General features: G+C 42.7%; 1 protein-coding gene across 2 annotated transcripts in view; it reads left to right on the top strand.

Annotated features, from left to right (window-relative positions):
- LOC146868015 (neuropeptide Y receptor type 4-2-like) overlaps positions 1–23,622 on the top strand; it is a 198,727-nt gene extending 175,105 nt beyond the window's left edge. For both annotated transcript variants that reach the window (XM_085608780.1, XM_085608781.1), the window contains exon 2: positions 17,161–23,622. In XM_085608780.1, coding sequence (XP_085464906.1) covers positions 17,248–18,330 — 1,083 coding nt within the window. In that variant the 5' untranslated portion in view covers positions 17,161–17,247 and the 3' untranslated portion in view covers positions 18,331–23,622. The remainder of the gene's footprint in view (positions 1–17,160) is intronic.
- The last annotated feature ends 1,621 nt before the right edge of the window (positions 23,623–25,243 follow it).

Genomic DNA, 25,243 nt, shown 5'->3' with positions numbered 1-25,243 from the left:
AGTCATGCAAGCAAACAGGGATATATAGCTAGGCTGGAATATTTCGGTAAGACTTTTAGAAATGTTAACCCCTAAGTATGTACCTGATGGTACGTAATGAGGATCTAGACTAGATTTTTTCTGGTTATACACAAATTATTTTTTAGGCATATTCCTGAAAAAAACAAGACAGCACTGAACCACTTGGCTATATTTTAAATAGAAAGAAGTGCAATTAAGTAATTGTCAGTAAACACTGCATTGTCATCAGCATTGGATTTTCTGGGATACTCCATTTAAAAGCACACCAGAACCTGGGCTTCTATGGGAATTCACAAGGGCATATTATCAAGCCCATTATCGCTGCTTTAGCGGCAGTTTCCTGTCGCTAAAGCGGCGATAATGTTATCGCCGTTCCTTGATAATATGGCCCCAAATTTGTTAATGAAATGTGACGCAATAGCTCCCAATTTATTGGGTCCTTGTCTTTTCTAAGGAATTCGGCAATGTGAGTTTCCTCCCAGGAGACAGGGATTTTGTTATTATTACTATTATTAAAGGAATTAAATAGTTATAGTAAAAGATGAAAAAAGATAATAATTAAGGTATTTTAGAATTCTATAGGAATAGAATTGGGACCACACGCTTTTCCAGAGGGCAGGCCCATAGCTTTTGCTCAGTTATGGGTGTTTACATATTTTGGCGATTTGTAGATGAGATGCCATATGAGACTTTTTGATGTAACTTTGCATCTGTGAAAAGGGTGAGTAATTGTTCCTTTTGATATAAATGCATATAGTTCTCCCAGAATGTGGCCATTATAGATGCTTTCTCATGAGTAATGTTACCCTGGGCGTCACAAATAGCTGATACATAAGTTCTTCACTGCATGCTCTTTCTGTTTTAAGGGTAGAATGACTCCCATATTTTCACTATTCTCGAAAGTGCGTTAACCAATTTTATTGAGTTCGGTGCATTGCCTTATTCCATAATCGTTTTTAATTCTCTTGGTAGAGAATTAATTATCATTAGTCAGCTGATTATATGTGAGTTGACCATAGCATCTTGACAGGGAGAATGCATACTCTGTAATAATTTAAAGAAATCTGCTCTTGATCTGTACTTGATCTATCATTTCTGTCTCTTAAAATAGTAGATGTGAGAGTTGAACCTCATATAACAGTTTTTCTACAATCGCGCACTACATTGTGGGAGACGGAGTGCTGACTGTTAGCCATGCATGTGCTACATGCCTTAATGCCTCCTTGACGGTGCAAAGTTTTTTTTAATTAGATTGAAACTCATTAACATTCCACGTTAAAATCCTTATACCTCACAGAGTGACATTTCTAAATTGTGCCATTGACGGCAATTGTAATGATTAATTTTAGCACAAATAGTAAACATCTGTTTTTAGGTCGAGCATTCGAGACCTCTTGTATATACTTTATACTTATATGCGTATGTATGTACTTTGTGGGCTCTGGCGATCTTCCCTAGGACTTGTCTGCTTCCACTTAGGGACTCTTTTTCTGTTCAACTGCCTCTATTTAACTATATTGATAGAAAATGACCAGCAGATGTCAGTAAAATACCAGGATTGCTTTCTGCTGAGGGACTTTTTTTTCTAATTTTTCTGGCAACTGCCTATATTTAACTTTCTTGGTAGAAAACGACCAGCAGATGGCAGTAAAATACCAGAATCACCTTAGCATTCTCTAGATTCCAGACCAAAGAAATTGTCTTCCACGAGCACCCGTAGACAATAATATTTTTTTCAAATCTTGTATTTTCATTGATATGACCACCGAAGGCCCTGATTTTATATTAAAAACAGACCTTTGGACTATACCATTTCCCGCTGAAAGGCAATATTTCTCTCTGTGTTTTCCCATACCTGGCGTGTCACACAGTTTGGTGCTTACTTTCCCTCTATGTTAAAGAACAGTAGCTGTTTCAGCACCCAGGCTAATGTGCTGCATAGCTAAATACATATAAGGTCCCAAAGGCGAGACCGATTGCATTGTAAACGCTCGTTTTATATGTAAGCCTACCAAATCCCTCCCTCCCCTTTCCTTCCACTTCTATAACCGCAAGGACAGAGGGGCATATCAACAAGGGCTTTATCTCTGCTTTTTTGGCTTTAAAAGCCAAAAAAGCAGAGATAAAACTAGCACCCTATCAACAACAGGGTGCTAACATGCAAATTCGCATGTTAGCAACCTTTTACTCTTCGCTTCCCCTTGCATCTCTAATGAGATGCAAAGGGGGCGTTCCAGAGTAAAATAATAGGAGAGATGTCGCTAAGCGACATTTCTCCTATTATCAAGAATATCGTTAACCCTGTTAGAGACAAAAAAAGCAGCGCTAACCGCGGTTAATGCTGCTTTTTTACGTCTGGTATTTTTCTGACTTAGCCATGATATCCTATGGAAGGAGGATATCATGGCTAAGTTTGTCTGTCCCTATCAACAAGCTAACGTGAGATTATCGCTGGGTTTCCAGCGATAATCTCACGTTAGCCACTTAGCACCAGGATTTTTATCGCTATTGAGATAAGCGTTGCTAATAGCACGCTATCTCAGCGATAAAAATCGGCGCTAGCCGGCGATAATTATCCGAGCGCTAAGTGCGCTCAGCGATAATTATCGCCGGTTGTTGTTGATATGCCCCTGAGTGATGTCTCTGGGCCCCACCCAATGCTATTCTCTGAATGATCGGAAAAATTCTCTTGCACCATAGTCCCTAAGCACATCACAGATAAGTGTTTGGCACTGTGGCTGTGAGGAAGGCATATAGTGCTATGAAAAAGAAGACTATAACATGCACAGAACCCTTTACCTTTGGGCTTATTAAGTTTTAACATTAAGCAAAAACAACATGTAACCTAACTTCTGTGAATTAACCATAGGTAAGTGTATTATCATGAATTAATCATTATCTGAAAGGCCACCCTTTAGCTCAAGTAGGACATGTACATGTTCTTTGGAGATATACAAATAAGTGTTTGAGCCACAAATGTTTTTTAGCTGAGCTGGTTCTTGGAGATAAATCTGCACAGTGGGAATTTGGAATCGTAGTATTCTCTGTTGTAATTGCCACCAGTGCTCAAATGTCCAATGACTAAAATCATAGCATATGAAAAATATCCCTTGGGTGAGCAGCCTGATACAGTAACTCATGAAAAATTAAGTTACTTATATAAATAAGAATTTCCCCGGCATCTGAATTCCTTTGATTAACCTTAGGTTTGTAAAGGGGAAGTCAGTCAGTCAATATCCCATTCTTGTAAATCAGGAAATGTCTTCACAAACAATCAAACAATAAAGCCTCATAGATGATCCTTAACTGCACCATCCTCAATGCCCAATACTTCTAAGTTATTGTGTTGCATCCGGTTTTCCATGTATTCTAATTCCTCCATCATTTCCTGGGATTGCTTCTGATGTGTATTGAATTGCTGTTGTACTGCTGTGTTGACATGCTGTGATTTGTTTGTATTCTTTTCTACATCAGTAATACATATACTAATAAGTGCTGTTTGTTTAGATATCTTTAACACTAAAATCTGAGTTTTTCAGGCTAGCCACATGTAAAGCTGTATCTATTCAGTATTTGTTCCAATAAGAGCATGTATTGTGTGAGAAGCTGGCCTGGTATATGATGTCCACTAATGTAAGTGGGCACCGTGCACCAGTCCAGACAACCCTTATGGTGATTAAAGAGGTCTTAGACAACCTTAGAAAGCTTTCCAAGTGATAGCTGTGGAGAGCAGCCTTCAGACCTTATCCAGAAGGAGTGTTAAGCAGCTTGTTTTACCAGAATGCAATCTTATAGTATAGATTCAGTGAAAAGAACCACACCAAGTATTTATAAAAATATGTATTTATTATGTAATACTCTCTAGTATGTTCAAATATCTCCTACATGGAGATAAACACAATGCACACAATACTTTAGCAAAGAAACACAGTGAATAGCACAGAATACACAGTGGACCCCGGGGGAGGGTGGACCAAACCATATACTAAGAAAGTGGTATAAGAACCACAACTTGGGTCAAGACATGGTCAAGAGGACGTAGATGTGCTTGGGGCCCACAGAACTTCCCATGGTAAGTAGATAGGGACCCTATGGAGAGCGTCTGCAGTGTGGAAACACGACTGTGTGCTTCGTACAAGTCTACGTGTAAGTTGTGGTCGGATTTTTAAAGATTACGGACCCTTCCAGTGGACTCTGAAGAAACCCAGTGGAGGACAGAAGGTTGGAGAGCCACCCCACCCATGGATACCTTAGTACCCATGTGACCTACACCAGGGAAGCCGGGTGCATACATATAAAGTAGTAAAAGACACACAATTGATGGACGGAATGCTGAACAAATCAAAACATTCACCCCCAGTCAAGAGATCTGAGTTAAATCCATCATTCTTTTGCTCACCATGCCACCCCAGTTTAGACCTCGCTATATGCAAATCAGTCTTGACCCTGTGCCTCATGGGCACAGTCCAGCCCGAACTGCCAAGCCAGGTCCTCCCTGGATGGGAACCAAGCATCCTAGGACTGGTTTCGGGGTTTCACCCCTCTTCAGCAAGGATAGCTTGATTCCAGTGGCACAGTGAGCCCAGGACTCACGTCTGAGCATACCTGGCGCACTTAGGACGAGAAAGCAAAAGACACACAATTGATGGATGGAATGCTGAACAAATCAAAACATTCACCCCCAGTCAAGAGATCTGGGTTAAATCCATCATTCTTTTGCTCACTGTGCCACCCCAGTTTAGACCTGGCTCTATGCAAATCAGTCTTGACCTTGTGCCTCATGGGAACAGTCCAGCCCGAACTGCCAAATCAGGTCCTCCCTGGACCGGAAACAAGCATCCTAGAATCGGTTTCGGGGTTTCACCCCTCTTCAGCCAGGATAGCTTGATTCCAGTGGCACAGTGAGACCAGGACTCACGTCTGAGCATACCTGGCGCACTTAGGGCAAGAAAGCAAAAGACACACAATTGTTGGACGGAATGCTGAACAATTCAAAACATTTACCCCCAGTCAAGAGATCTGGGTTAAATACATCATTCTTTTGCTCACCGTGCCACCCCAGTTTAGACCTGGCTATATGCAAATCAGTCTTGACCCTGTGCCTGATGGGAACAGTCCAGCCCGAACTGCCAAGCCAGGTCCTCCCTGGACTGGAATCAAGCATCCTAGAACCGGTTTTGGGGTTTCACCCCTCTTCAGCCAGGATAGCTTGATTCCAGTGGCACAGTGAGCCCAGGACTCACGTCTGAGCATACCTGGCACGCTTAGGGCGAGAAAGCAAAAGAAACACAATTGATGGATGGAATGCTGAACAAATCAAAACATTCACCCCCAGTCAAGAGACCTGGGTTAAATCCATCATTCTTTTGCTCACCATCCCACCCCAGTTTAGACCTGGCTATATGCAAATCAGTCTTGACCCTGTGCCTCATGGGAACAGTCCAGCCCGAACTGCCAAGCCAGGTCCTCCCTGGACCGGAAACAAGCATCCTAGGACCGGTTTCGGGGTTTCACCCCTCTTCAGCCAGGATAGCTTGATTCCAGTGGCACTGTGAGCCCAGGACTCACGTCTGAGCATACCTGGTGCACTTAGGGCCAGAAAGCAAAAGACACACAATTGATGGACGGAATGCTGAGCAAATCAAAACATTCACCCCCAGTCAAGAGATCTGGGTTAAATCCATCATTCTTTTGCTCACCATGCCACCCCAGTTTAGACCTAGCTATATGCAAATCAGTCTTGACCCTGTGCCTCATGGGAACAGTCCAGCCCGAACTGCGAAACCAGGTCCTCCCTGGACCGGAAACAAGCATCCTAGAACCGGTTTCGGGGTTTCACCCCTCTTCAGCCAGGATAGCTTGATTCCAGTGGCACAGTGAGCCCAGGACTCACGTCTGAGCATACCTAGCGCACTTAGGGCGAGATCGCAAAAGAGACACAATTGATGGATGGAATGCTGAACAAATCAAAACATTTACCCCCGTCAAGAGATCTGGGTTAAATCCATCATTCTTTTGCTCACCATGCCACCCCAGTTTAGACCTGGCTATATGCAAATCAGTCTTGACCCTGTGCCTCATGGGAACAGTCCAGCCCGAACTGCCAAGCCAGGTCCTCCCTGGACCTGGAAACAATCATCCATGACCGGTTTCGGGGTTTCACCCCTCTTCAGCCAGGATAGCTTGATTCCAGAGGCATAGTGAGCCCAGGACTCACGTCTGAGCATATCTGGGGCACTTAGGGCGAGAAAGCAAAATATGAATAACATATAAAGTAGTGTCAGAAACCGCTGTCAAACCCAATGGAGGTCTTCAAGAAAGTGCTGAAGAAGAAGAAAGTGTCTGGTGGACTCCAAAGGTGTATTCTAGATGAGCGGTACCTTCAAGCAGAGGTTACAAAGTAGGCCTGGGTGGAAACTTTTGTTCCGCTTGCGGAATTTGCGATATTTTGACATTTTCGCGTTCCGCGGAGAGCGCGAAAATGTCAAAACTTTCGGAATCTGCCGCGAAACTGAAGTATTTTTCTTGTTTGCGCTTTAAAAATGCGTTCTCGCGTGCGCGGTTGCGACTTACCGGGTCCCTGCATTCGCTGACGAGTTTTCCTATCCGTTTGCGTGCGCCACGATATGTTGGATTGTTGATAGCCAGTCGCGCTATCCCTCGAGAGTTTGCGATCGCGAACACGTCATTGCCTATCGCGAACACGTCATTCGACCCGGAACATTAAATAACCATCGCGAGCAAGATGGCCACGCCCATTAGCGATCGCATGGGCAAGTTGGAGATATATTTCCCCGCGAGCACGCAATCAAACATTGCGAACGGGCGGGAAAAGCAATCTCTGCATCTTCTCAAAAGTTCTGTGTGCTCACGGAGATTTTGCGCAATTTCGCGATAATTTGCGAAAGTCAATTTCGCAAATTCCGCCCACCCCTATTACAGAGTCTATGTCACTCAGGAGTGACCAGGAGACTTGAAAGCCGAATGCCCTCCAATGTCAGGTGTTGCAAGATGGGTGACAATGAGCTTGACTCTGCAGCTGTGCGGACCAGGCAATTCTGAGGAGGACCAGGAGCCATGCACAAGCTGTCCCATGAAGGATGTCGAGTGCTCAGGGGTCGGTGTCCGGCGGGAGCACCTACAAGCCTTAACAAATGCCACAAACGCTGGAAGTGAAGAAGGAGCAACGTCAGAACCAGCAAGGTCCAGGAGACTCACCACAAGCAGGGGAGTCAGGGCAGCCTCGAGCAATCAGGAGAGCCCAAAACAAACACGTGTGACCCTCAAGTGGACCCACAGGCTGGAGGGCTCTTCCAGTGCTTGGAATCTTACCTCCCACACACCGTTTACGGTTTGGTGGTATGATTCCAAGAAGTTTGATACCAAACTTGATAGGATTGGTTACAGCCAGCTTCGAGATGGTCATCGCATTATTACACGGTGCCCCTCTATATAGTATATGGCTGCTTCACTGACAACCCGGGAGAATGGACTCCGTAGGCTGCATGGTTGTCCTGCTCATCCAGGGGAAAGGAACCCTCTCACTTAGAACCAAGCACCCTGCCTTCAGGATTGCAAAGGCCTGCTAGTGGAGTGACTTATAGGTTTTAAACACAGTGACCCTAGATATAGGAAACCTTTATCTTTAGTAATTGGTGCGAGCAGCAACTTCCACAGGCTGCAATGGCAGGCCTGTAGTTCCATTTCGAATGGTCTCTCATGGGTGGCATAATACATGCTTCAGCCCATGGGAGACCTCTGGGGTATCTATGCCCTGGGTACATGGGTACCATATATTACGGACTTATAAGGGTACCCCAGTATCCAATCTGGGGTGTACCTAAGTACTGAACATAACAATTTAGGGAGAAAGGAGATAGACTGGGGTCCTAATTAGCAGGATCCCAGTCAGACTAGTCAAATACAGCTTAGCTCCAGGCAAAAAGTGGGGGTAACCATAGAAGCAGATCCTACTTTCCTACATATTGCTACTAATGAGAGCTCCCTGATTTATGGTTTTGGCAAGCAGGCAATTTTGGAAGAATAGCTTTAGTATTTTTTTGCCATTGGAAGGTCTGTAACATTGTTATTTCTGTGGTGAAGGTGAGATGATGGGCCCTGTTATTCCATTGGAGAGCTTCTCTACCCTTATCACTCATGTCGCTATTGTTAACAGGTTGGTCCTCATTCTCTTCCGGGAGCTTCTTCATGAGCTCTCATTCCAAAAGGAAACGACTTTCGAACATGACATTAACATTTGTATATCGTCAGCCTCCATCTGCGCACACCTGGGACATGTATATTCCTTACCAGTACCCTTCGAGAGCTTTTTAGGGGACCAATATGCCCGATAAGTACTAAACAAATGATTTTGTTTTAATGGAGCGGGCTTTACTACTTTATACAATGTAACATATGATTTACTCCACATTTGCATCAGGTCTTGAGTATCAAATTCTTTATCTCACAATTTGTGGACTTCAGTTTCAATATTTCCGTCTACCTCCACAAAAGCCCAGTACCAATATGATATTTCCTTAGGCCACTGTCCGGTACTCATTACTTGATCAGAGTTATCATCTTCAGTCTCTACCCAATCTTCCCTTGCCCACCAGGCACTGAGTTGATAATATTTGAACCTAGTCAATGAGCCATTGGTACAATTAACCAAAGCTTCCCAGCTCATCAGGTTATTGCCAACCTTAAGGTCTGCCCAGCGAAAAAACACACCACTTATCAAAGGTTGACTCAGTTGTTACTTTAAGCACTCAGGACTTTAAAATCTTAAGCCGCACTTTTAAACAATGTTTTGGGTCTCCGTACTTAAAAAGAAAACCAATTAAACCATCCGGTACGTCAGATAATAATGCCCCAAAGAGTGTGCCTATCAAAGAATTGTCCACTTTATAGGCCAACATGCGGACATTCTTGAATTGGAAAGTGTAGCAATATACAAGAAAATCTGGTGATGCCAAGCCTCCATTGCCTAATCTCCTACGTAGTTTTTTCCAGGAAATCCTCGGACCTTTGGATGCCCAGATAAAGCTCCCTATTCTCCCCTGGAGTTTTGCTATGCCTTTCTTTTGAAACGTCAATGGGATGGAATTAAACAAAAATGTCACTTTTGGCAGTATGATCATTTTTATAAGGTTGACCCTACCATAGATGTTAAGGGGTAAGTTCGCCCACTTAGAAAGTAAACCTATTAAATCGTGGCTAACTTTCTTCCAGTTTACTTTTATAATACCTTCCATCTTCTGGGTTATTTGGACTCCTAGATATCTTATTTGATTCTTCATCTCACAAGTTACCACCCCCTGGTTCTAATCCATGATCTCCGTTTTCCCCGGGTTCACGTTGTACCCTGAAATGTGACCAAAAACCTCCGCCTTCCTCATCAGATTGGGGATTGCCTCCTGCGGATTACTCGTGTAGAGCAACAGGTCATCCGCATAGAGCCTTAACTTAACTTCATAAGTGTTGTGTTTAAAAGGAGTAATAGCCATGTCAGACCTAATCAGATTTGCCAGAGGCTCAATATATATATTTTAAAAAAGCAGGGAAAGGGGACAACCCTGTTTTGTGCCTCTGAAAATTTTTAACCATTCTGACAACCTCCCATTAATTAGGACTCTAGCTTTAGGGCCATGATATAAGGTCTGAATCGCCGATACCATATTTGTTGGGAAGCAAAAACTTTGCAAGGACTCCCATAAATAGGGCCAATGTACCTGGTCAAAGGCCTTGGCTGTGTCTACTGCCACTATTGTCAGAGGCAGTGTCCAAGCCTCAGCTAAGTCAATAGCTTCCAACAACTGAAATGTCAACTCATTCAATTGCCTCCCAGGAATAAAACCCCTTTGATTGGGATGAATAACCTCATGTATTACTCTAACCAACCGAGCTGCAATAAACCAAGAGAAGATCTTATAGTCTGTGTTTAACAGCGAAATCGGCCTGTATGAGTCTATCTTTCGTGGATTCTTATTAGGTTTCTGGATCATAGTATCTGTAGCTTCTAGCCAGGATTTAGGGACCCTTTTTCCACCCACATATACCTTGTTAAATAAAATCTGATGGACGGGGACTATAATATCCATAATGCAAGAAATACTTCTACAGGGAGGCCGTCCGGCCCTGCTGCCTTTCCCTTATCCATTTTTTTTGCACTTGGCCCTTATTTCCCCATCCTTAATCTCTCCTTCTAGAATCCTTATTTGCTCAGAAGATAGCAGAGGGAGGGTTGTTAACTTGAGCCACTCCTTTATTTCCTCTTGACTAGGTACAATATCTTCTTTATACAGCTCCTGCATATATCTACAAGCCTCCTTACACGTCTAAATTAGTATACTGAACGTTTCCCGTTTCACCACTAATAAGCTCTCGTATTGTATTCCTGGCCCTATCTGCTTTAGTTTGCTTGCCTTCCACCTATCCAAAGATTTTGTATCCATTTTTGCACTGAATGCAGCTTGTAGCCCTTCCAGCTCTTTATTTAAAGCCCCCACACTATTGGAATCCTCCATGGATGCCTTTTGTAGCTCACCCTCTTTATTCTTCTTAATGTCTTGGATAGCCATTTCCCCATCTTGCTTCTCTGAGCGATATTTCCCTATTCTTATTGGATGTTAAGAGCCCCCTCAAATACACTTTAAAAGCATCCCAGACTAAATCCTCTTCTGCTGACCCATTACTGATACTAAAAAAACTCTCTGATTTTTCCCTTAAATCTTCAATAACCCCCTTGTTTAAAAGGATTACTCTATCCAAGGTGCACCTTCTAGACTCCTCGGGTAAGTGATACTTTAAAGATAGTACAACCCCAGACTGATCTGATATTATTGCCGGAATATGAGTCACCTCCTTCACCTCTCCACACAATTCCTGATCAACTAAAAAGTAGTCTTTTTGAGAGTGGTGTCTGTATTTTTTACTCTAAAAGGTAAATTCTCTTTTTTCCTTCTTCAATATCCGCCATATGTCCACTAAATTATAATAATCCACATTTGTAAAGCGCGAACAATCACCCGTAAGGGTCTCTAGGCGCTGGGGGCCGTCGGGAAGATTAAGCAAGCTATTGCCCAGAGTCACATGGTGCTGGGCTAATCTGCCGCCAGCGCCAGGGATCGAACCGTGATCCCCAGATTCCGGAGTCAGTCACCCTGGCCGCGGCGCCACACCTATTCCCTCATTATGCTTGCTAGAAAAGGATTTCGGCGGGCTATTATATTTGGCTTTCGACGTCCTGTCTAGTCCCTTGTTTAGTAGCAAGTTAGGATCTCCACCTAGAACAATCGGAGCTGTTGTCTCCAGTAGACAAGACTCCAATTGTTCCAGAAACTCTGGGTTATCGTTGTTTGGCCCATAATATACGGCACATACCAGGGGCCAACCATATACTAAAAGAGCAGCTACTAACCACCTACCTGAACAATCTGACACATATTTAAGAAGTCTTATATCCTGGTTAGTTTTAACAATTATAGCAACTCCCCTAGAACTACCACCTCCTGTATCCATCTAAATTTTGTAAAACACTGCCTACACTCCGTCCTTCCTAGATGAGTTTCTTGAAGTAATATTATTTGGGCTACACTATCCCTACAAAATTCTGCTACTCGTGACACTTTTTTCCTAGATCTCAGGCCATTTACGTTCCACGTTAGTATTTTGATTATCTTAGCTTTATCTATGCTCATTTTCCTGAACAGAGTCGGTCTTGACCGCTAGCGATGGCAACCCCATCATGTTCTTACAAAAGGGAAAATCGCAGCCTACATCAATGAGGACAATTATTTTATTTTTTTCTCCCTTTGCTTCCCACATCCAGTGCCCCACATTCCCCCTCCCCCACAGGAAACCCCCCTTCTACCTCTTGGGCGATACACTCTTTTGAGAGCCCCATCTCCAAGAACAAGGCCAAGAGGAGGCAGACAACAAAGAAAAAAAAGCAAACAAACAGAAGATAGAAGCATGCGGGCCCCCTGCAATCCCCTACTTCTTGACCTTTTTAGGTTATTTTTCATCAGACATGCTACAACTCATATATATCTCATTTGTTTATTTGTTCATCTGTTGTATGAATACATCTACCTCCTCGGGGTCGCTAATATTGTGCATCTTATTCTGCCACATAATTTTTAGCATCGCCGGGAATTTTAGTTGCACCTGTGCTCCCTTTTCTCGGAGCTGACTCATCCTAGCTCCCACTGCCGCTGGGCGGTCCTCTTGCTAAGATCAGATCTTATCTGATATGTGAAATCATCATGAGTAAGGGAACCCTCTTTTAATGCTTTTGAAAATATCAACTCTTTTGAAGTGAAATTCAGGAAATTAATCAACATTTTTCTTGGGGTTTTCCTCCCTGGATTTAACCTGAAAGGGTCCCGATGTGCCCTATGAATTTCTCTCTCCCAATCAATATCAGACCTATCAGGCATGATCTCTCAAAGTAAGGCACAGATAAAGATTTTGACATCCCCCTTTTCCGCCCCCTCTGAGATTTGTAGAAATCTCAAATTATTGCGACGCGATTGGGTTTCCAGTCTCTCTAGATCGTCTTGTAGCACTTTATTCTGTTTCCTTAAACAGTCAATATCTTTTGAATTTTCCAGAACATTTCCTGCCAACGTTTTAACTTCCCCCTCCAAAGTACAAGTAGGTACCATTATATCATCCAATTTTTCTTCTAGTGCGTCAAATTTATCCTGTATCTCCCCTTTGGTTGGACTCCGATATTTCAAATTTATCAAAAAGGTCTTGCATTAAGTTCAAAAACAATTTCTCTATGGAATTCTCATCACCTCCGCCTCTTTGGTCAGTTATACGCACCTGGCCTTCCTCCTTCTGGGCTTCTATGTGCCAGGATGGGGGGACTAGAAATGTTTTCCAGATTGAGATTAGCAGAAAGACTGGGACTGGGGCTAAAGACGGTACTGTTTGGGCCAGCAAGTACCACAAGCCCAGCGTCAGCCTCTGCGCTCCAATTAGTTATAACCCTTGCTTCCACAAGCTGTTGCCCTTCACCGAAGAAGACAGTCCAGCCAATGCAGAAAACCTATTCTCCACCGGGAGTGGAGCAGGGGTTGTTTGCGTCGTGATTTTCTTTCCCTTCATTTTTGTGGTTTGTGCTAATTGTGCACTTGTAACGTGTTCCATAATTTTAAAATGTAATTTCAGAGGAGGTGGTTTTACTAAAACGCGTACCTCTTTTTGACCACACCGCCGAGATTTTCCAGAGCCCTTTCAGACTTTCTTTTTAGGGGAGACTGGGGCGACGACAGTAGCTTTCTTGGGTGGCGGCTCCCAATTTGCCTCTCCCTTTCCCCCTCTGCCTTTCTTTCTTACTTCAGAGAGGGATCTCAACTGGTACCGGTTTCTCACCCGACCCTTCAGCTCTGGCTCACTTTCTGTTGGGTGCACCACAGGACCTTGCTCACTTAGAGGGGACAGTAAAGTGGAATTGGCCACTACACCTATACTCTGCCTTACCCACAGAAGCCCCCCCCCACAACTAAGGTTGTGACCAGCCTCTGGAGCCTCTGAATCAATAGGGGGAAGCTCTTCCATCGACCTCTGCACATCCAAACCCCCCTCCAGTAGTTGTATAGTCTCCACCGCTTTACCCCCTCGAGCTTGCCACCATTGCGGAGTCAGTCTAAAACGGATTTAGCTTCTTTTCCGACGCTGTCTCCGCAGTATCTTCTATGTCCGCTACATCTGCTACCTCTAGTGAACACTACCAATGCCTCAGCGTCATTCTCCTCGCCTCTCAGTTTCGCAGTACTTACCCAGTCCTTGTTGTTAGCATGTGCCTGGGGCTGTGCTGGCTTTGCCAACATTGACTGTGAAGTAGTTGAAGTTGGGCGTGGTCGTAAAATGGGCTGGTGGCTTTCTTGTGCTTCTGTGGCAGCCTTGGACTATTATGTGAAGGAATCCAGTTCAGAGCCGCCCATGAGAAAACAGCAGGGAGGACAGTGCCTGAAATTCAGTTGATGCCATGAATCTGAGCCCAGTTATGTGGTCTGACACACTCCCCACTGAAGAGGAACCACAGAGAAAGGCAGAAATGTGCCATATTGATCAGGATGTGATGCCTCTTTCACACAGTAGCTTCAGAGCACTGGCGATATGGCTAAACCGTTGCTTTGCAGGTGGAAAATTATCTGGGGGTCATCAAGGGTAGCACCACATCTCTTCTCTCAGCAGTAACTCAGCTAGCATTCCACGATCTTGGAGATCCACCCTATTATAAAGATGTTTACAACTTTTGAAAAGTCATGTAGTGTTGTTTAAAACTTTCTTTTTCACTGGTTTCTCTACACATTCCTCCCTTCCTAAGAAACTGGACACAATCAACAGTTTTAAAAGTCAGCCATGTCTTCTTCTGCCTATGAGGATGAAGATAGCCCTGAACCCTTAGCTGATAGAGTCTCTGCCCTTCTTCTAAGCCATGTCTCTGCAGTGTTGAGTGTTTAGGTTAGCTCCCATGTACGTACTTCACTACCTTCTCCAACTTCGCAATGTTCTGAGGCATTAACAGGGAAATAGTGCCACAATCCTTACTTTATCCCATCCTGCTGCCTGCGGCAGCTACAGCTGACTCTGAACGGTCACAGGTATTTCTCTCAGTCAGTAGCAGATCACCTGTGCTAAGGGTGGGTTAAAGCTTGCCCTGGGTAGAGTTTCCATCACCTAGCCACAATTGTTTTCTCCTTCTGGGCCAGGTTATCACCACCACTTTTGGTTACTAATTAGTATGTCCAGTAGAAAATAAAGAGAATTCTACTGTCTAAATAAAAATACCTACTGAAGCATAGAGACATTAGACAGTAATCATCAATTAATAGATACTACCTGAATCAGTGGTGCCTTCCAGACATCCTAGATGGATCTCTGGGAAAGGAAATCTAGAGAGGGTGTCTTAGCCGCCAGACGTAGGCTAATTGGTGAACATAGTGTGCACCAAAACATGAATAATGCCTCAAAATATGGTATCTCTGATTAAATCTAGAAGGTTCTTATAAATGTTGATGATCAAAGGAGTGAGGGACCACCTCCAACATGTTGGTTTGCAGCTCATCACAGGCTGTATGTATTTAAAGCAGATCAGGTGTTGGGTGGACACCTCCTCAAACCAGAATTTTTCAGTGGTTCTGCTTCAGGATGTTGAGCAGAGCACACAAATGCAGAGGTTTTTCGATGTACTGGGAAAGATTTCAGCCTCTTGTGCTTTGGTTGGCTTTGGCTGTCACTTCTCGGGTGGCCCTCATATGGCCTGTGATGGTGTGCTGATGTGCCAGACCGAGCTTGGGGTCTTTGTTAAGGGGCACTGCACTCCACATATGCGAGCAGCTTGGAGCTCTGTGCGTGGCACTTAGGGCCAGTGAGTGGTAGACATACAGATTACTGTAAGAAAAAATAATTGGACAGATATAGAATTTTATTAGCTGTGTACTTACATTTTTAAACATTAAGTAAGTTAATGATGCAGCAAAAGTAAATGTATGTACATGGTACAATATTATTCTGTACGTGCAGGCGGGCTCGCCTCTCTTCTGCTTTTAGAAACGTTATTCCGTGCAGTCTCTAAACCGATGGGTTCGAACTACACCAGAGATCGTATATATACTTAAGGACCGGAAGAAAGTATGAAATGCCATATAAAAGTCTTTCTCTCTGAAATATACAAGTGTTCAAGGTAAACTGAATGTTACCGATGTACTTATGTCCATTTAGCAATCGTTACAGATATATGATTACTTCTCTCCTGTACTAAAACTGAAGCAGCCAATGTAGTAACTTAATAGAATTAATTAAAAAATATATATTATACAGAAGCAACATCTATAAACAAAAATGTACCTGGCAGATATACATGCTACTTAGTGTCACAAAATAACCTTGATACAAGAAAACCTATTTGCTGAATCTTTTTCACAACATTTCACTACATGAAGAATACATATAGTCCAGTGAAATGTTCAGGGGAAGAATTCAATAAATTACACTGATGCTATTGCATGAGTATTTTGAGCTGATATTTCCAGATTGCATAGGTCTCATTGGTGCAATTTTGGGCCGACATTTGAACCAACCAGATGGTGCACAATGCATTTTTTTCATTTATCTTTCATTGTTAATGTAATTTTTTCACTAGTTAAGAGATGCAAATAATGGCACACAGCGGGGGCTCCTCCACTAAAGCAGAGGAGCGTGGCCCACTGCTCTGAGAGCAGTTCTAAGAGGAAAAATAAAATGATAACAACGCAATGTTATTATTCTTTTATTTTTCCGTACTGGCTCAGGACCAGTTGATCGGCAGGAGGGTGCTGGGCTGTCCACAGCAGGGTGAGGAGTGGTGGGCACTCCCTTAAGTGTGCATGATGGTTTGGCCGGTTGTCTTGGGCCTGCCAAACAGTCATGCGCACTTAGCATGTTCTCTACCTGGCTGTATTGCACAGCCTGGGTGGAGAACATGCTCAGACTCCCAGTCCCTATCTGAGCGCCGAACCGCGGTGCTAAGACCAATCATGGTGCTGCTGTCATGCTAGTTACAGCAGCATTGTGATTTTTTTATTTACCATCCTTGAAAACCCCTCCCCCGCCTCACGCCCTCCTGTGAAATCCCCCTTACCTCCATGAGGGAAAGCCGATGTGCAGGTTGTTTCCCCCCCCCCCCTTAAACGGAAACGAAAGCTCGGTCTCTTCTTCTCCAATGATGGCGATTACCTGTACCACGCATATGCCCTTACCATCTCTATCACGTATATGCCCTTACCACCTCTACTACGCATATGCCCTTACCGTTCATACCTTTACAATGTAATTCATTGTAAAGGCATGTGTGGTAAAGGCATATGCGCTGTAAAATCACATGTGTTAAAGGCTATGCATGGCAACAGCTATGTTGTAATGTCTGTTTCCCTTAAATATCTGACACAGTAAATACAGTGAAAGATGAAAGTATTTTGAGAACATCGTCAAGAGTAATTTCAGTAGATGAGTTTTGTGATTTTCGTGAGACTATGTTATCCACAAATTTTGAAAGAAATGCCAACACATTCTTTAGTTTTAAACTTTTGTTGAAATACAACATTACCAATCTCTAATCTGCATTATATGTATTTTTTCCAACAGGCCTTCATGCGGGAGAACTTGAATAACAACCAAATGTGGTTGTCTCTTTAAAGCCAGATTCCTTCTGTAGTCCTTTTCGACTCCAAAATGAACCTCACAACGTTGGCGATATTCTATAAAAACCACGCATTCAACCTCACGTCACCTTTTCAGGACCAGTGTGAAAATACCACGGACATTACTTCATTTTTGAGCACCTCGTACAGCCTGCTTACCATCATAGGGCTTTTAGGAAACCTATGTTTGATTTGTGTCATAGCCAGACAAAAAGACAAGTCCAATGTGACCAATACACTTATTGCTAATTTGTCCTTCTCTGATATTATTGTGTGTATCTTCTGCTTGCCGGCGACAGTGGTGTCCGTCATCAAGAAGCACTGGCTCTTCGGAGAAGGACTATGCAAGCTAACAAATTTTCTCCAATGTGCCTCAGTGACTGTGTCAACTTTATCCCTAATACTTATTGCCTTGGAACGACATCAATTAATAATAAACCCAACGGGGTGGAAGCCTAACATTACTCAGGCCTATATTGCTATCGCCATGATTTGGATTACAGCAGGACTCCTTTCAGTGCCCTTTATAACCTACTCAATCCTGAACACAGAACTGCACATGAAGTTTTCGCTTGCTGTTGAGTCCTCCGCTGGGAAAGGGGCTTGCATGGAACAATGGCCATCGGTTCAGCATAGATTAATTTACACAACCTTCATGTTTGTCTTCCAGTATTGTGTACCTCTCTTCTTTATCTTTTTGTGTTACCTTCGCATATATTTGCGTCTGCGGAGAAGGAAAGATTTGTTTGAGAGAAGTGAGTACAACAGTAGGATGTCCCACATTAAGAGAGTCAATGTTATGCTTGCATCCATGGTTGCTGCATTTGCTCTTTGCTGGCTTCCCTTCTATGTCTTCAATAACATTTACGAGTGGAATCATGAGGCTATTGCAGTGTGCCACCATGATCTGATCTTCTCCCTTTGTCACCTGATGGCGATGATGTCTACGTGCGTCAATCCCATTATATATGGATTTTTAAACAACAATTTCAAGAAGGAAGTGAAATCGCTCATTCAAAGCTGCAAGTGGAACTCGTCGAACTCAATTGAGTGTGAGCATTTCCCTTTATCGACGATGCAGAGTGAGGTCTCCAAAGGATCCGTGAAGATGTAAGAGGCAGAACTGACCAGCATAAGGACTTTTGAGGCCTCATGCATAAAGTTACTTTTACCTATACACTCATCCTTTACCTACATGATGACACATGGATAGAAAAAAACAGACGATTTCTTAACACAGTGGTAATTCATCATAGCAGTAGGTTTGATGAAAGAAGTTAAAAAAAACATGCACATGCTTCAGTTCCCATCTGCAAACAATTAACAAAAACAGGTCTGATGGTCAGATGTTATTTGATGCTCTGTTGTGACTCTGAACATGGTGTCATGGACTCAGAAATGTCAATTTCTGCCACTCCTTTCCCTAAAATGTAGGTGTTGTGTAATGTAAAATGTCTCTGATGTTGTGGCTTCTTGATTTGTAAATGGAGTATCCTGTATACAATCTGAAATGATACTGAAGGATTATTTAATGTCTCACGTATGTTTTAAAGTGAAAGTAGAAGCGTATTGTATCCGTTCTCATGAAAGGCTCTGTCCAGGCTTTTTCTCTGTGCCTTGAGCTATGACCAATGTGGGCCGATGGGTTCTTGACAGTCATAGCTTCTCCTGGTGCAAGTTTATGGGTCCCTCCCTTATAGGGCCATGCACATGTTGAAACTGTCTATTTTAAAAATTGTGAAGATGGTAGGCTAGACTTAAGACTTTTGGTCAATGAAACAACAATATTGGTTTCTGGGTAATTCTGATGCAGAGTCGGGTCTCCCGTCTTATTTTAATCAACCCATTGACGGTGCTTCTCTTTGCAAGAATAAGGGTCCCTTGATTTGCATTACAAAACTCCAGAAATACGCATCTCAACAGCGAACATATTACCATGACTGAGAGCATAAAAATGATCTAAGAAAACCAGGAACAGTTTTCTCGTTTGAAATTTATATGTTCACCCTGTGCATAGGACACATAACAAACCGAAAGTCTGTAGGGGCTAATGGAATATGTTTTATTATTAACTGACTCAGTGCAAATCGTACTCTAGACTTGGGCAGGATATAAGGTTGAGACAGGACTTCTACATGCAGAACAGCAACCTGAAAATGTGTAAATATATCTCTTTCATCCCACAGAGTTATCATGCATGTGTAACTCTGCGATGTGCAAGCATACATCTTTATAAGTATACACTACTATATTCTGAAAATTGTACCTAGGCTAGAATTTAAAAAAAACCTTAAGTATACTATCAGAGGCAGCAGTGCTTAAGTAATAGACAATATGACATCATTAGCATTTTAATCAGGATTTTTCTTGTGGGGGTACCTAGCCTTTCTTGTAGCTAGAAACAATTGCCAACCCTATTCATTGGATAAGGGCCTGATTTGCAGTTTGGTGGATGGATTACTCCATCACAAATGTGACGGATCTCCTGTCTGACATATTACAAGTGCCATTGGATACAATGCACTTGGAGAGGAGTTGGCCTAACGACTAGGGCAGTCAACCTCAAATCTGGGGAACCAGGTTCGAATCTCAGCAAGGACGTGCAACATCTTGTGATTCTGGGCAAATCACGTAATCTTCCGGTGCCTAACAACAATGAATGTGTCCTAATGTAACGGAACTGGTGCTCGTGTAAAACGCTCAGATACCCGATATCTTCGGGTCAAGTTTGCGCTATATAAATAACTCTGTTAAAAAAAAACTCTGCAGGATATCTGTCACGTTTTGATGGAGTAACCCATCTGCCGAGCTCCATATCAGGCCCTAAGTCACTCTGGACTTTCCCAAGAATCATTTTTTCCTTTCCTTACAGCCACCGATCGCAGTCTGTCTTCCCCCAGATGTGCTACATCTCCACACTAATCACAGCCTACCCACATCAATGAGTTGTCTTTGTCGTTAGACTCAAATCGTTCACAGTTTATCTGTCACAATGGCATCCTAACTGCCTCTAGGCTTTCCCCATACCCAGCCTATGCTATGCTTTGCTATTCAATGCTATGCTGTGCTGTTCCATGCTATGCTTTGCTATGCTGTTATGCTATGTTATGCTATTCTATGCTATGTTATGTCATGTTATATTATGTTACATTAATGGGATGTTAAACTGTTGCAAATACCCAGAGGGTATACCACAAGCTTTGAGGCAGAGGACCATAGGTTCCAAGAGGACTGTAGAATCGGAATTAGTTGCTAAGATAGACAGAGTCTGAACTCTGAATGGCTCTTATCACAAAAACATAGAGCTTTGAATGGTGAATGTTTTTAGGCAGCAAGATAATGCAAATCCTTTAGCTTGGCAGATAAAGAATCTGTGGAAGGGAGGTTTAGAATCAGATGATTTGCCGTGTTCTGAACAACTTGAAGTTAATGGGTGAGGTATTATGGCGAGGCCCAGATACATCACACTCCCATAGTCAAGGCGCAACGTCATTTTGTTTTTGCAGTTTATATAGCACGACCCCAGACCCGAAGGTATCGGAGCGCTTTACATAAGCACCAGTTGCATTACAGACAGACACATTCATTTTTGTTAGGCACGGGGAGATTAAATGATTTGCCCAGAATCACAGGATGTTGAGCGTCCATGCTGAGACTAAAGCCCAATTCTCCAGCTCCGGGGTCGACCCTTTTAGCCATTAGGCCTGAACTACGGTTCTGCTAGCACAGATGGGCAGGAGTGGAATAATTTTCATGAGCAGGTGAAGAAGTGAAAAGCAGATGTCAGGTACGTGATTGATTCGCTAAGAAAAATGAGAGGTTACTTGTCAGATGAAACCAAGGCTTCTGGCTGAATTCACTGGAGAGGGCAATGGACTGAGTTTGTTATGCCACAAAGCTGGTGACCAAGCAACTCCCGGGTGGCCAAAAAACAGAACCTCGATCTTGTCTTCGTTCACTTGAGGCAATTTACATGGATCCATGAAGTAACAGCACTCAAGCAGGAGCAAAAGTTAGATTGAAAATGGTTCACCTATTGTACGGCAATGACACTCATGTAAGAGCAAAGGTTAAAACGAAACTGGTTCTACTACTGTGCTCATCACAATATCGTGTGTGACCTCGCACATGCCATACTTCCCAATTTATAGCAATACAATTACTGCATTGACATCTTGTCTTCCTCCAGACATCTCATAGGCGCAACCATGGGTTCATCCAGTGCCTCTTGCTTTAAAACAGTGACATCACATCTGCCTCCTGCTCTGCCCTAGACCCATCAATAGGTGTGGCAATCACAATGTCTTCCTGGGTGCTGCCAGTCCTGAGAGTTTCAGCTGGAATGTTCCTATGGTAGGAGATCCAAGAATGATTTGCATGTGGCTGGAGTGGCATAGTGAGTAAAAAATGATTTATCTGAATGTGGCCCCGACTGACTGCCATTGGCTGAGATTAAATCAGGCAGTCCATCCATCCCTGCACTAACCTGCAATCAATCACTATATGATTATAACAATAACATCTACTTGACCTCTAAATAGGCTCCATTGCCAACCAATTACACAGTGAAATCTTGTTGACCATCATGGATGTCCTGTTATCTCCCAATCAGTTGCAGAGTGGTTTTCCAAATAAAATAGTGTCTCTAGGTATACACTGAATCTCACCAAACCACACTGTTTCCATCAGAACACCATCTTATTTATCTCCAGGCATGCTACGCTTTGCAGTCATCCAGAGTGTGCCTAGTGTAATGTAATGCCACTGTGTCTGTCTCTAGATGCATGTATGCATGTGGTACTTCTTTAATGCAAACCTAGCCAAAAGGCAGCAGAGCGCTGTACATGGCCAAAAGTAGGCATAAAGTCAATGAGTGGTAGGAGAAGTAGCTGTTTTGTGGATTGTTAACGCATTGTGATCTGGTGTTCTTTAAAGAGGTACGTCTTCAACCCTTTCCTAAATCGGAACAAAAATAATGCGATCCTGATGGATAGAGAGTTGAGGTCCTCACACAGAGAGTGATTCAGTCTTGATATATGCATATTGTATTGCCTCATTGCATTTCAGTGTCAATGGCGGACATTCCAAACCCTGTCCGAAGAGACTTGGATTTGCACTGACCCAAAATGTTTCATTTTAACTGAACAAAACCTTGATGAGACTTTCAGACTGTGTCACCTACTGAACCATTACTCAGGATATTATGGATCCATTATTGCCATATGCTGCTTTGCAGCCATCATAAGAAAATGGCTCTAATCTTCTCCAATTGTTGTAGGTCTTGTAGTTCTACTGTGATAAGAAAATACTCTATAGAGGCCCATTAAAATCCAAAGTTAAGGTATTTGTCAGGTAAGTAAGATCATGAGCCATTTGTGGAGGGTGTGATTTTGAATGACAGGGTCCTCCACTTTAATTATGTGAACATACAGGTAATTATTTTATGTTGATCAGCTAAGCATTGCTGAAAGCATTTATAGTTTAGCACCAAAGTTCAGGGGTTCTTATCGGGCAACATCTCGGCACTTTGACACAGCATTAAAGCAGGTTCATCAAAGGAAGACCATTGATGGGTCAAGCTATCTTGGGTAGAACCGTCGACACTTAGACATTGTAATCCTAAATGTTTGAACAGAGAGCTTTTTAGAGAAGGCAGGGTGTAGCACAAGCAATCATTCTATTGATAACAGAGGTGGGCCTTGACTCTCTCTTTACTACTTGGTGGATCTGAAGCCTATGGTCTTCTTTGTTCATCAGCGGGCCCATGAAATGTATTGTGCAGAGAAGCACTCAGTGGTAGGCGTGTAAATACACACTATTTACATTCAAAGCAAGATATCTTGATAGGCTCGCCATTCAGATTTTAGTCTTTGCCTCTGATGTACTGTGAGTACAAAATTCCATGGGATTTTTAGGACTGCTTGAAGACAATTGTACTTGTTGTTCTAGTTTTTTTGCCCAGTTGATCTATTATTGCCCCCTTGAATGTACATGAGAAAGATTTGAATACAATCTAGTTTAAAGTGGGGCTTAAGTCAGTGAAGTCAGTGTCCTTCTCATCCTATACAAAGACAATATTATGACATGAGCTGTAATCGAGTATGAAAATAGTGAATTCAATGTTGATCACCTTTAGCTAACCCTGCAGAAGAGTTAGTTATAGCATCTGTACCTTAGTGCTTATTGTTATGTATTTTCCGTTGGGTCACATTAAGGAGTATGTTAAATGTTTTAATATATAAGCCCAGGCTGTATAGATGTACATTTCCTACATTCAGTGGTTTCCTTTTATTGTGCTGCGTTTTTTTACGCAAATCTTACCTAATATGTGTTGTGTATTTCTTATGGTTTTGATAACTGTGTATTATTGAGTTCTGACCAATCAATAAAAAATATTTAAATATTATTCAGTACCTCACTCTGCTTTGAAGGCACGTGCTGTTAAACATAAAAAGTTATGCAATATTAATTATTCTTTGCTACTGTCTATAAATATATGATATATTACAAGAAAAAGTGGACTACAAAGAGTGAAGTTTAAACATTGTTTCAACAATCAACTTGAAGGCATACCTGGCATATAGATTAAATTCTTACTGGTTATGCCCCGACTGACCAGCTTCAGCAACACATTCTGGAATCTAGAACTAACATAAGGAGAGTAACAGTAGCTAATGAGATAGACAACTTAGACATCCCTTCTTACTCTACTTAACACCAAAAACACACAAACTGCCCACCATCAATTACACTCAAAAGAGCGATGCACAAGGACATACATAGCACAAAAAAGCAATAATGGTTCACAGGAAGACAACATTAAATCTATGCCCATTATGCCTATACAAATAACAGTCACTCCTTTATTTGACTCTTCTGTCTGGCCTCTTTACTCCGCTTCATATCCTTGTCATCAGCCTCATGCCAAATGATCACTTTCTTATCTCTACTATGCTGTGGATTCTTAATAGTACCACCTTGCAAATTCACTGATTTGTGTTATGAAGCTTAGAGCATGTCTTGGGCATGATTCAAATATTGCAATTTACAGTACGTAAAGCAGTAAGGCAGTGTCCTACTCACATACTACAAAATGCTAGTCACATACCTACATCTGGAAACCTCTGATCTGCCTCCCCTATTTGCTCAGCCAAGTGTGCAGAGATTTATACATCCATAGGTAGAGGTTTTTGTAGTAAATGTGGAGGTACTAGGGGAGTGGTTGTAAAATGAGAATGCATACTACTAAATGGGAGGGAGTTAGGCAAATGTAGGAGTGGTTTAGGGATGGACATGCTAATACAAAAGCACACCCAGAAAAGAGTAAGACTATTGGAATTTGTAAAACACACTTCTAAAGTTAATGCAGCCCTAAAGGTGTCAAAATAGGCTCAAATGTACTAAGCTCAGCCTTGGCGTAAGCCAAGCAGCACACATGGGCAACCACTGTTACTGCAATATGGTACCATAGATAAAATTGGAGACTATGAATTAAAATAACACCCCATAGCTACTAATATTACATATTACATTAATTAAATAAGTGCAACATTTAAAGTTATATGCATATTTAAATGGTAAACAATTATATATTATCATAATTATTTGTAAAAACACTAAGGGCCGATTATGATGTCGTTGGGAAACTTACCGAACAAATCGGTTCCAGACTCGTCTCCTACTGAATCGGGTCCTGTGAGTCTGACTGATAGATTACGATGCTTCCCAACATCCTTCAGTCGGACCTGCATTGACTTGAACAAGAACACAGGCTCCCTTTGAAAAAAGTGGTGTGGGGAAAACCTTGGACCCTGTGGCGGGCACCCCATGGTACCAGCCACATTGTGCATGGTTGGGAAGAGGGGTCCCTTGGGTAACCCCACAGGCCACAATCGGATGCCTCTGAGTGAAGGGGGGCCTGCAACTGGCCCCCAAAGACCAATTCCAAAAGCTGTTTTCTCTCGGGCAAACCGAGTCGGAACGGCTGTCCAAATCGGTCATCCTAATCGCTCGTCCGTAAACCGTGC

This window comes from Triturus cristatus, chromosome 1_2 (genome assembly GCF_964204655.1).
Source record: "Triturus cristatus chromosome 1_2, aTriCri1.1, whole genome shotgun sequence".
In the NCBI taxonomy this organism is placed as follows: Eukaryota; Metazoa; Chordata; class Amphibia; order Caudata; family Salamandridae; genus Triturus; species Triturus cristatus.
The sequence above is the reverse complement of the archived record's forward strand: the minus strand, read 5'-3'. Positions and strand labels throughout refer to the sequence as shown.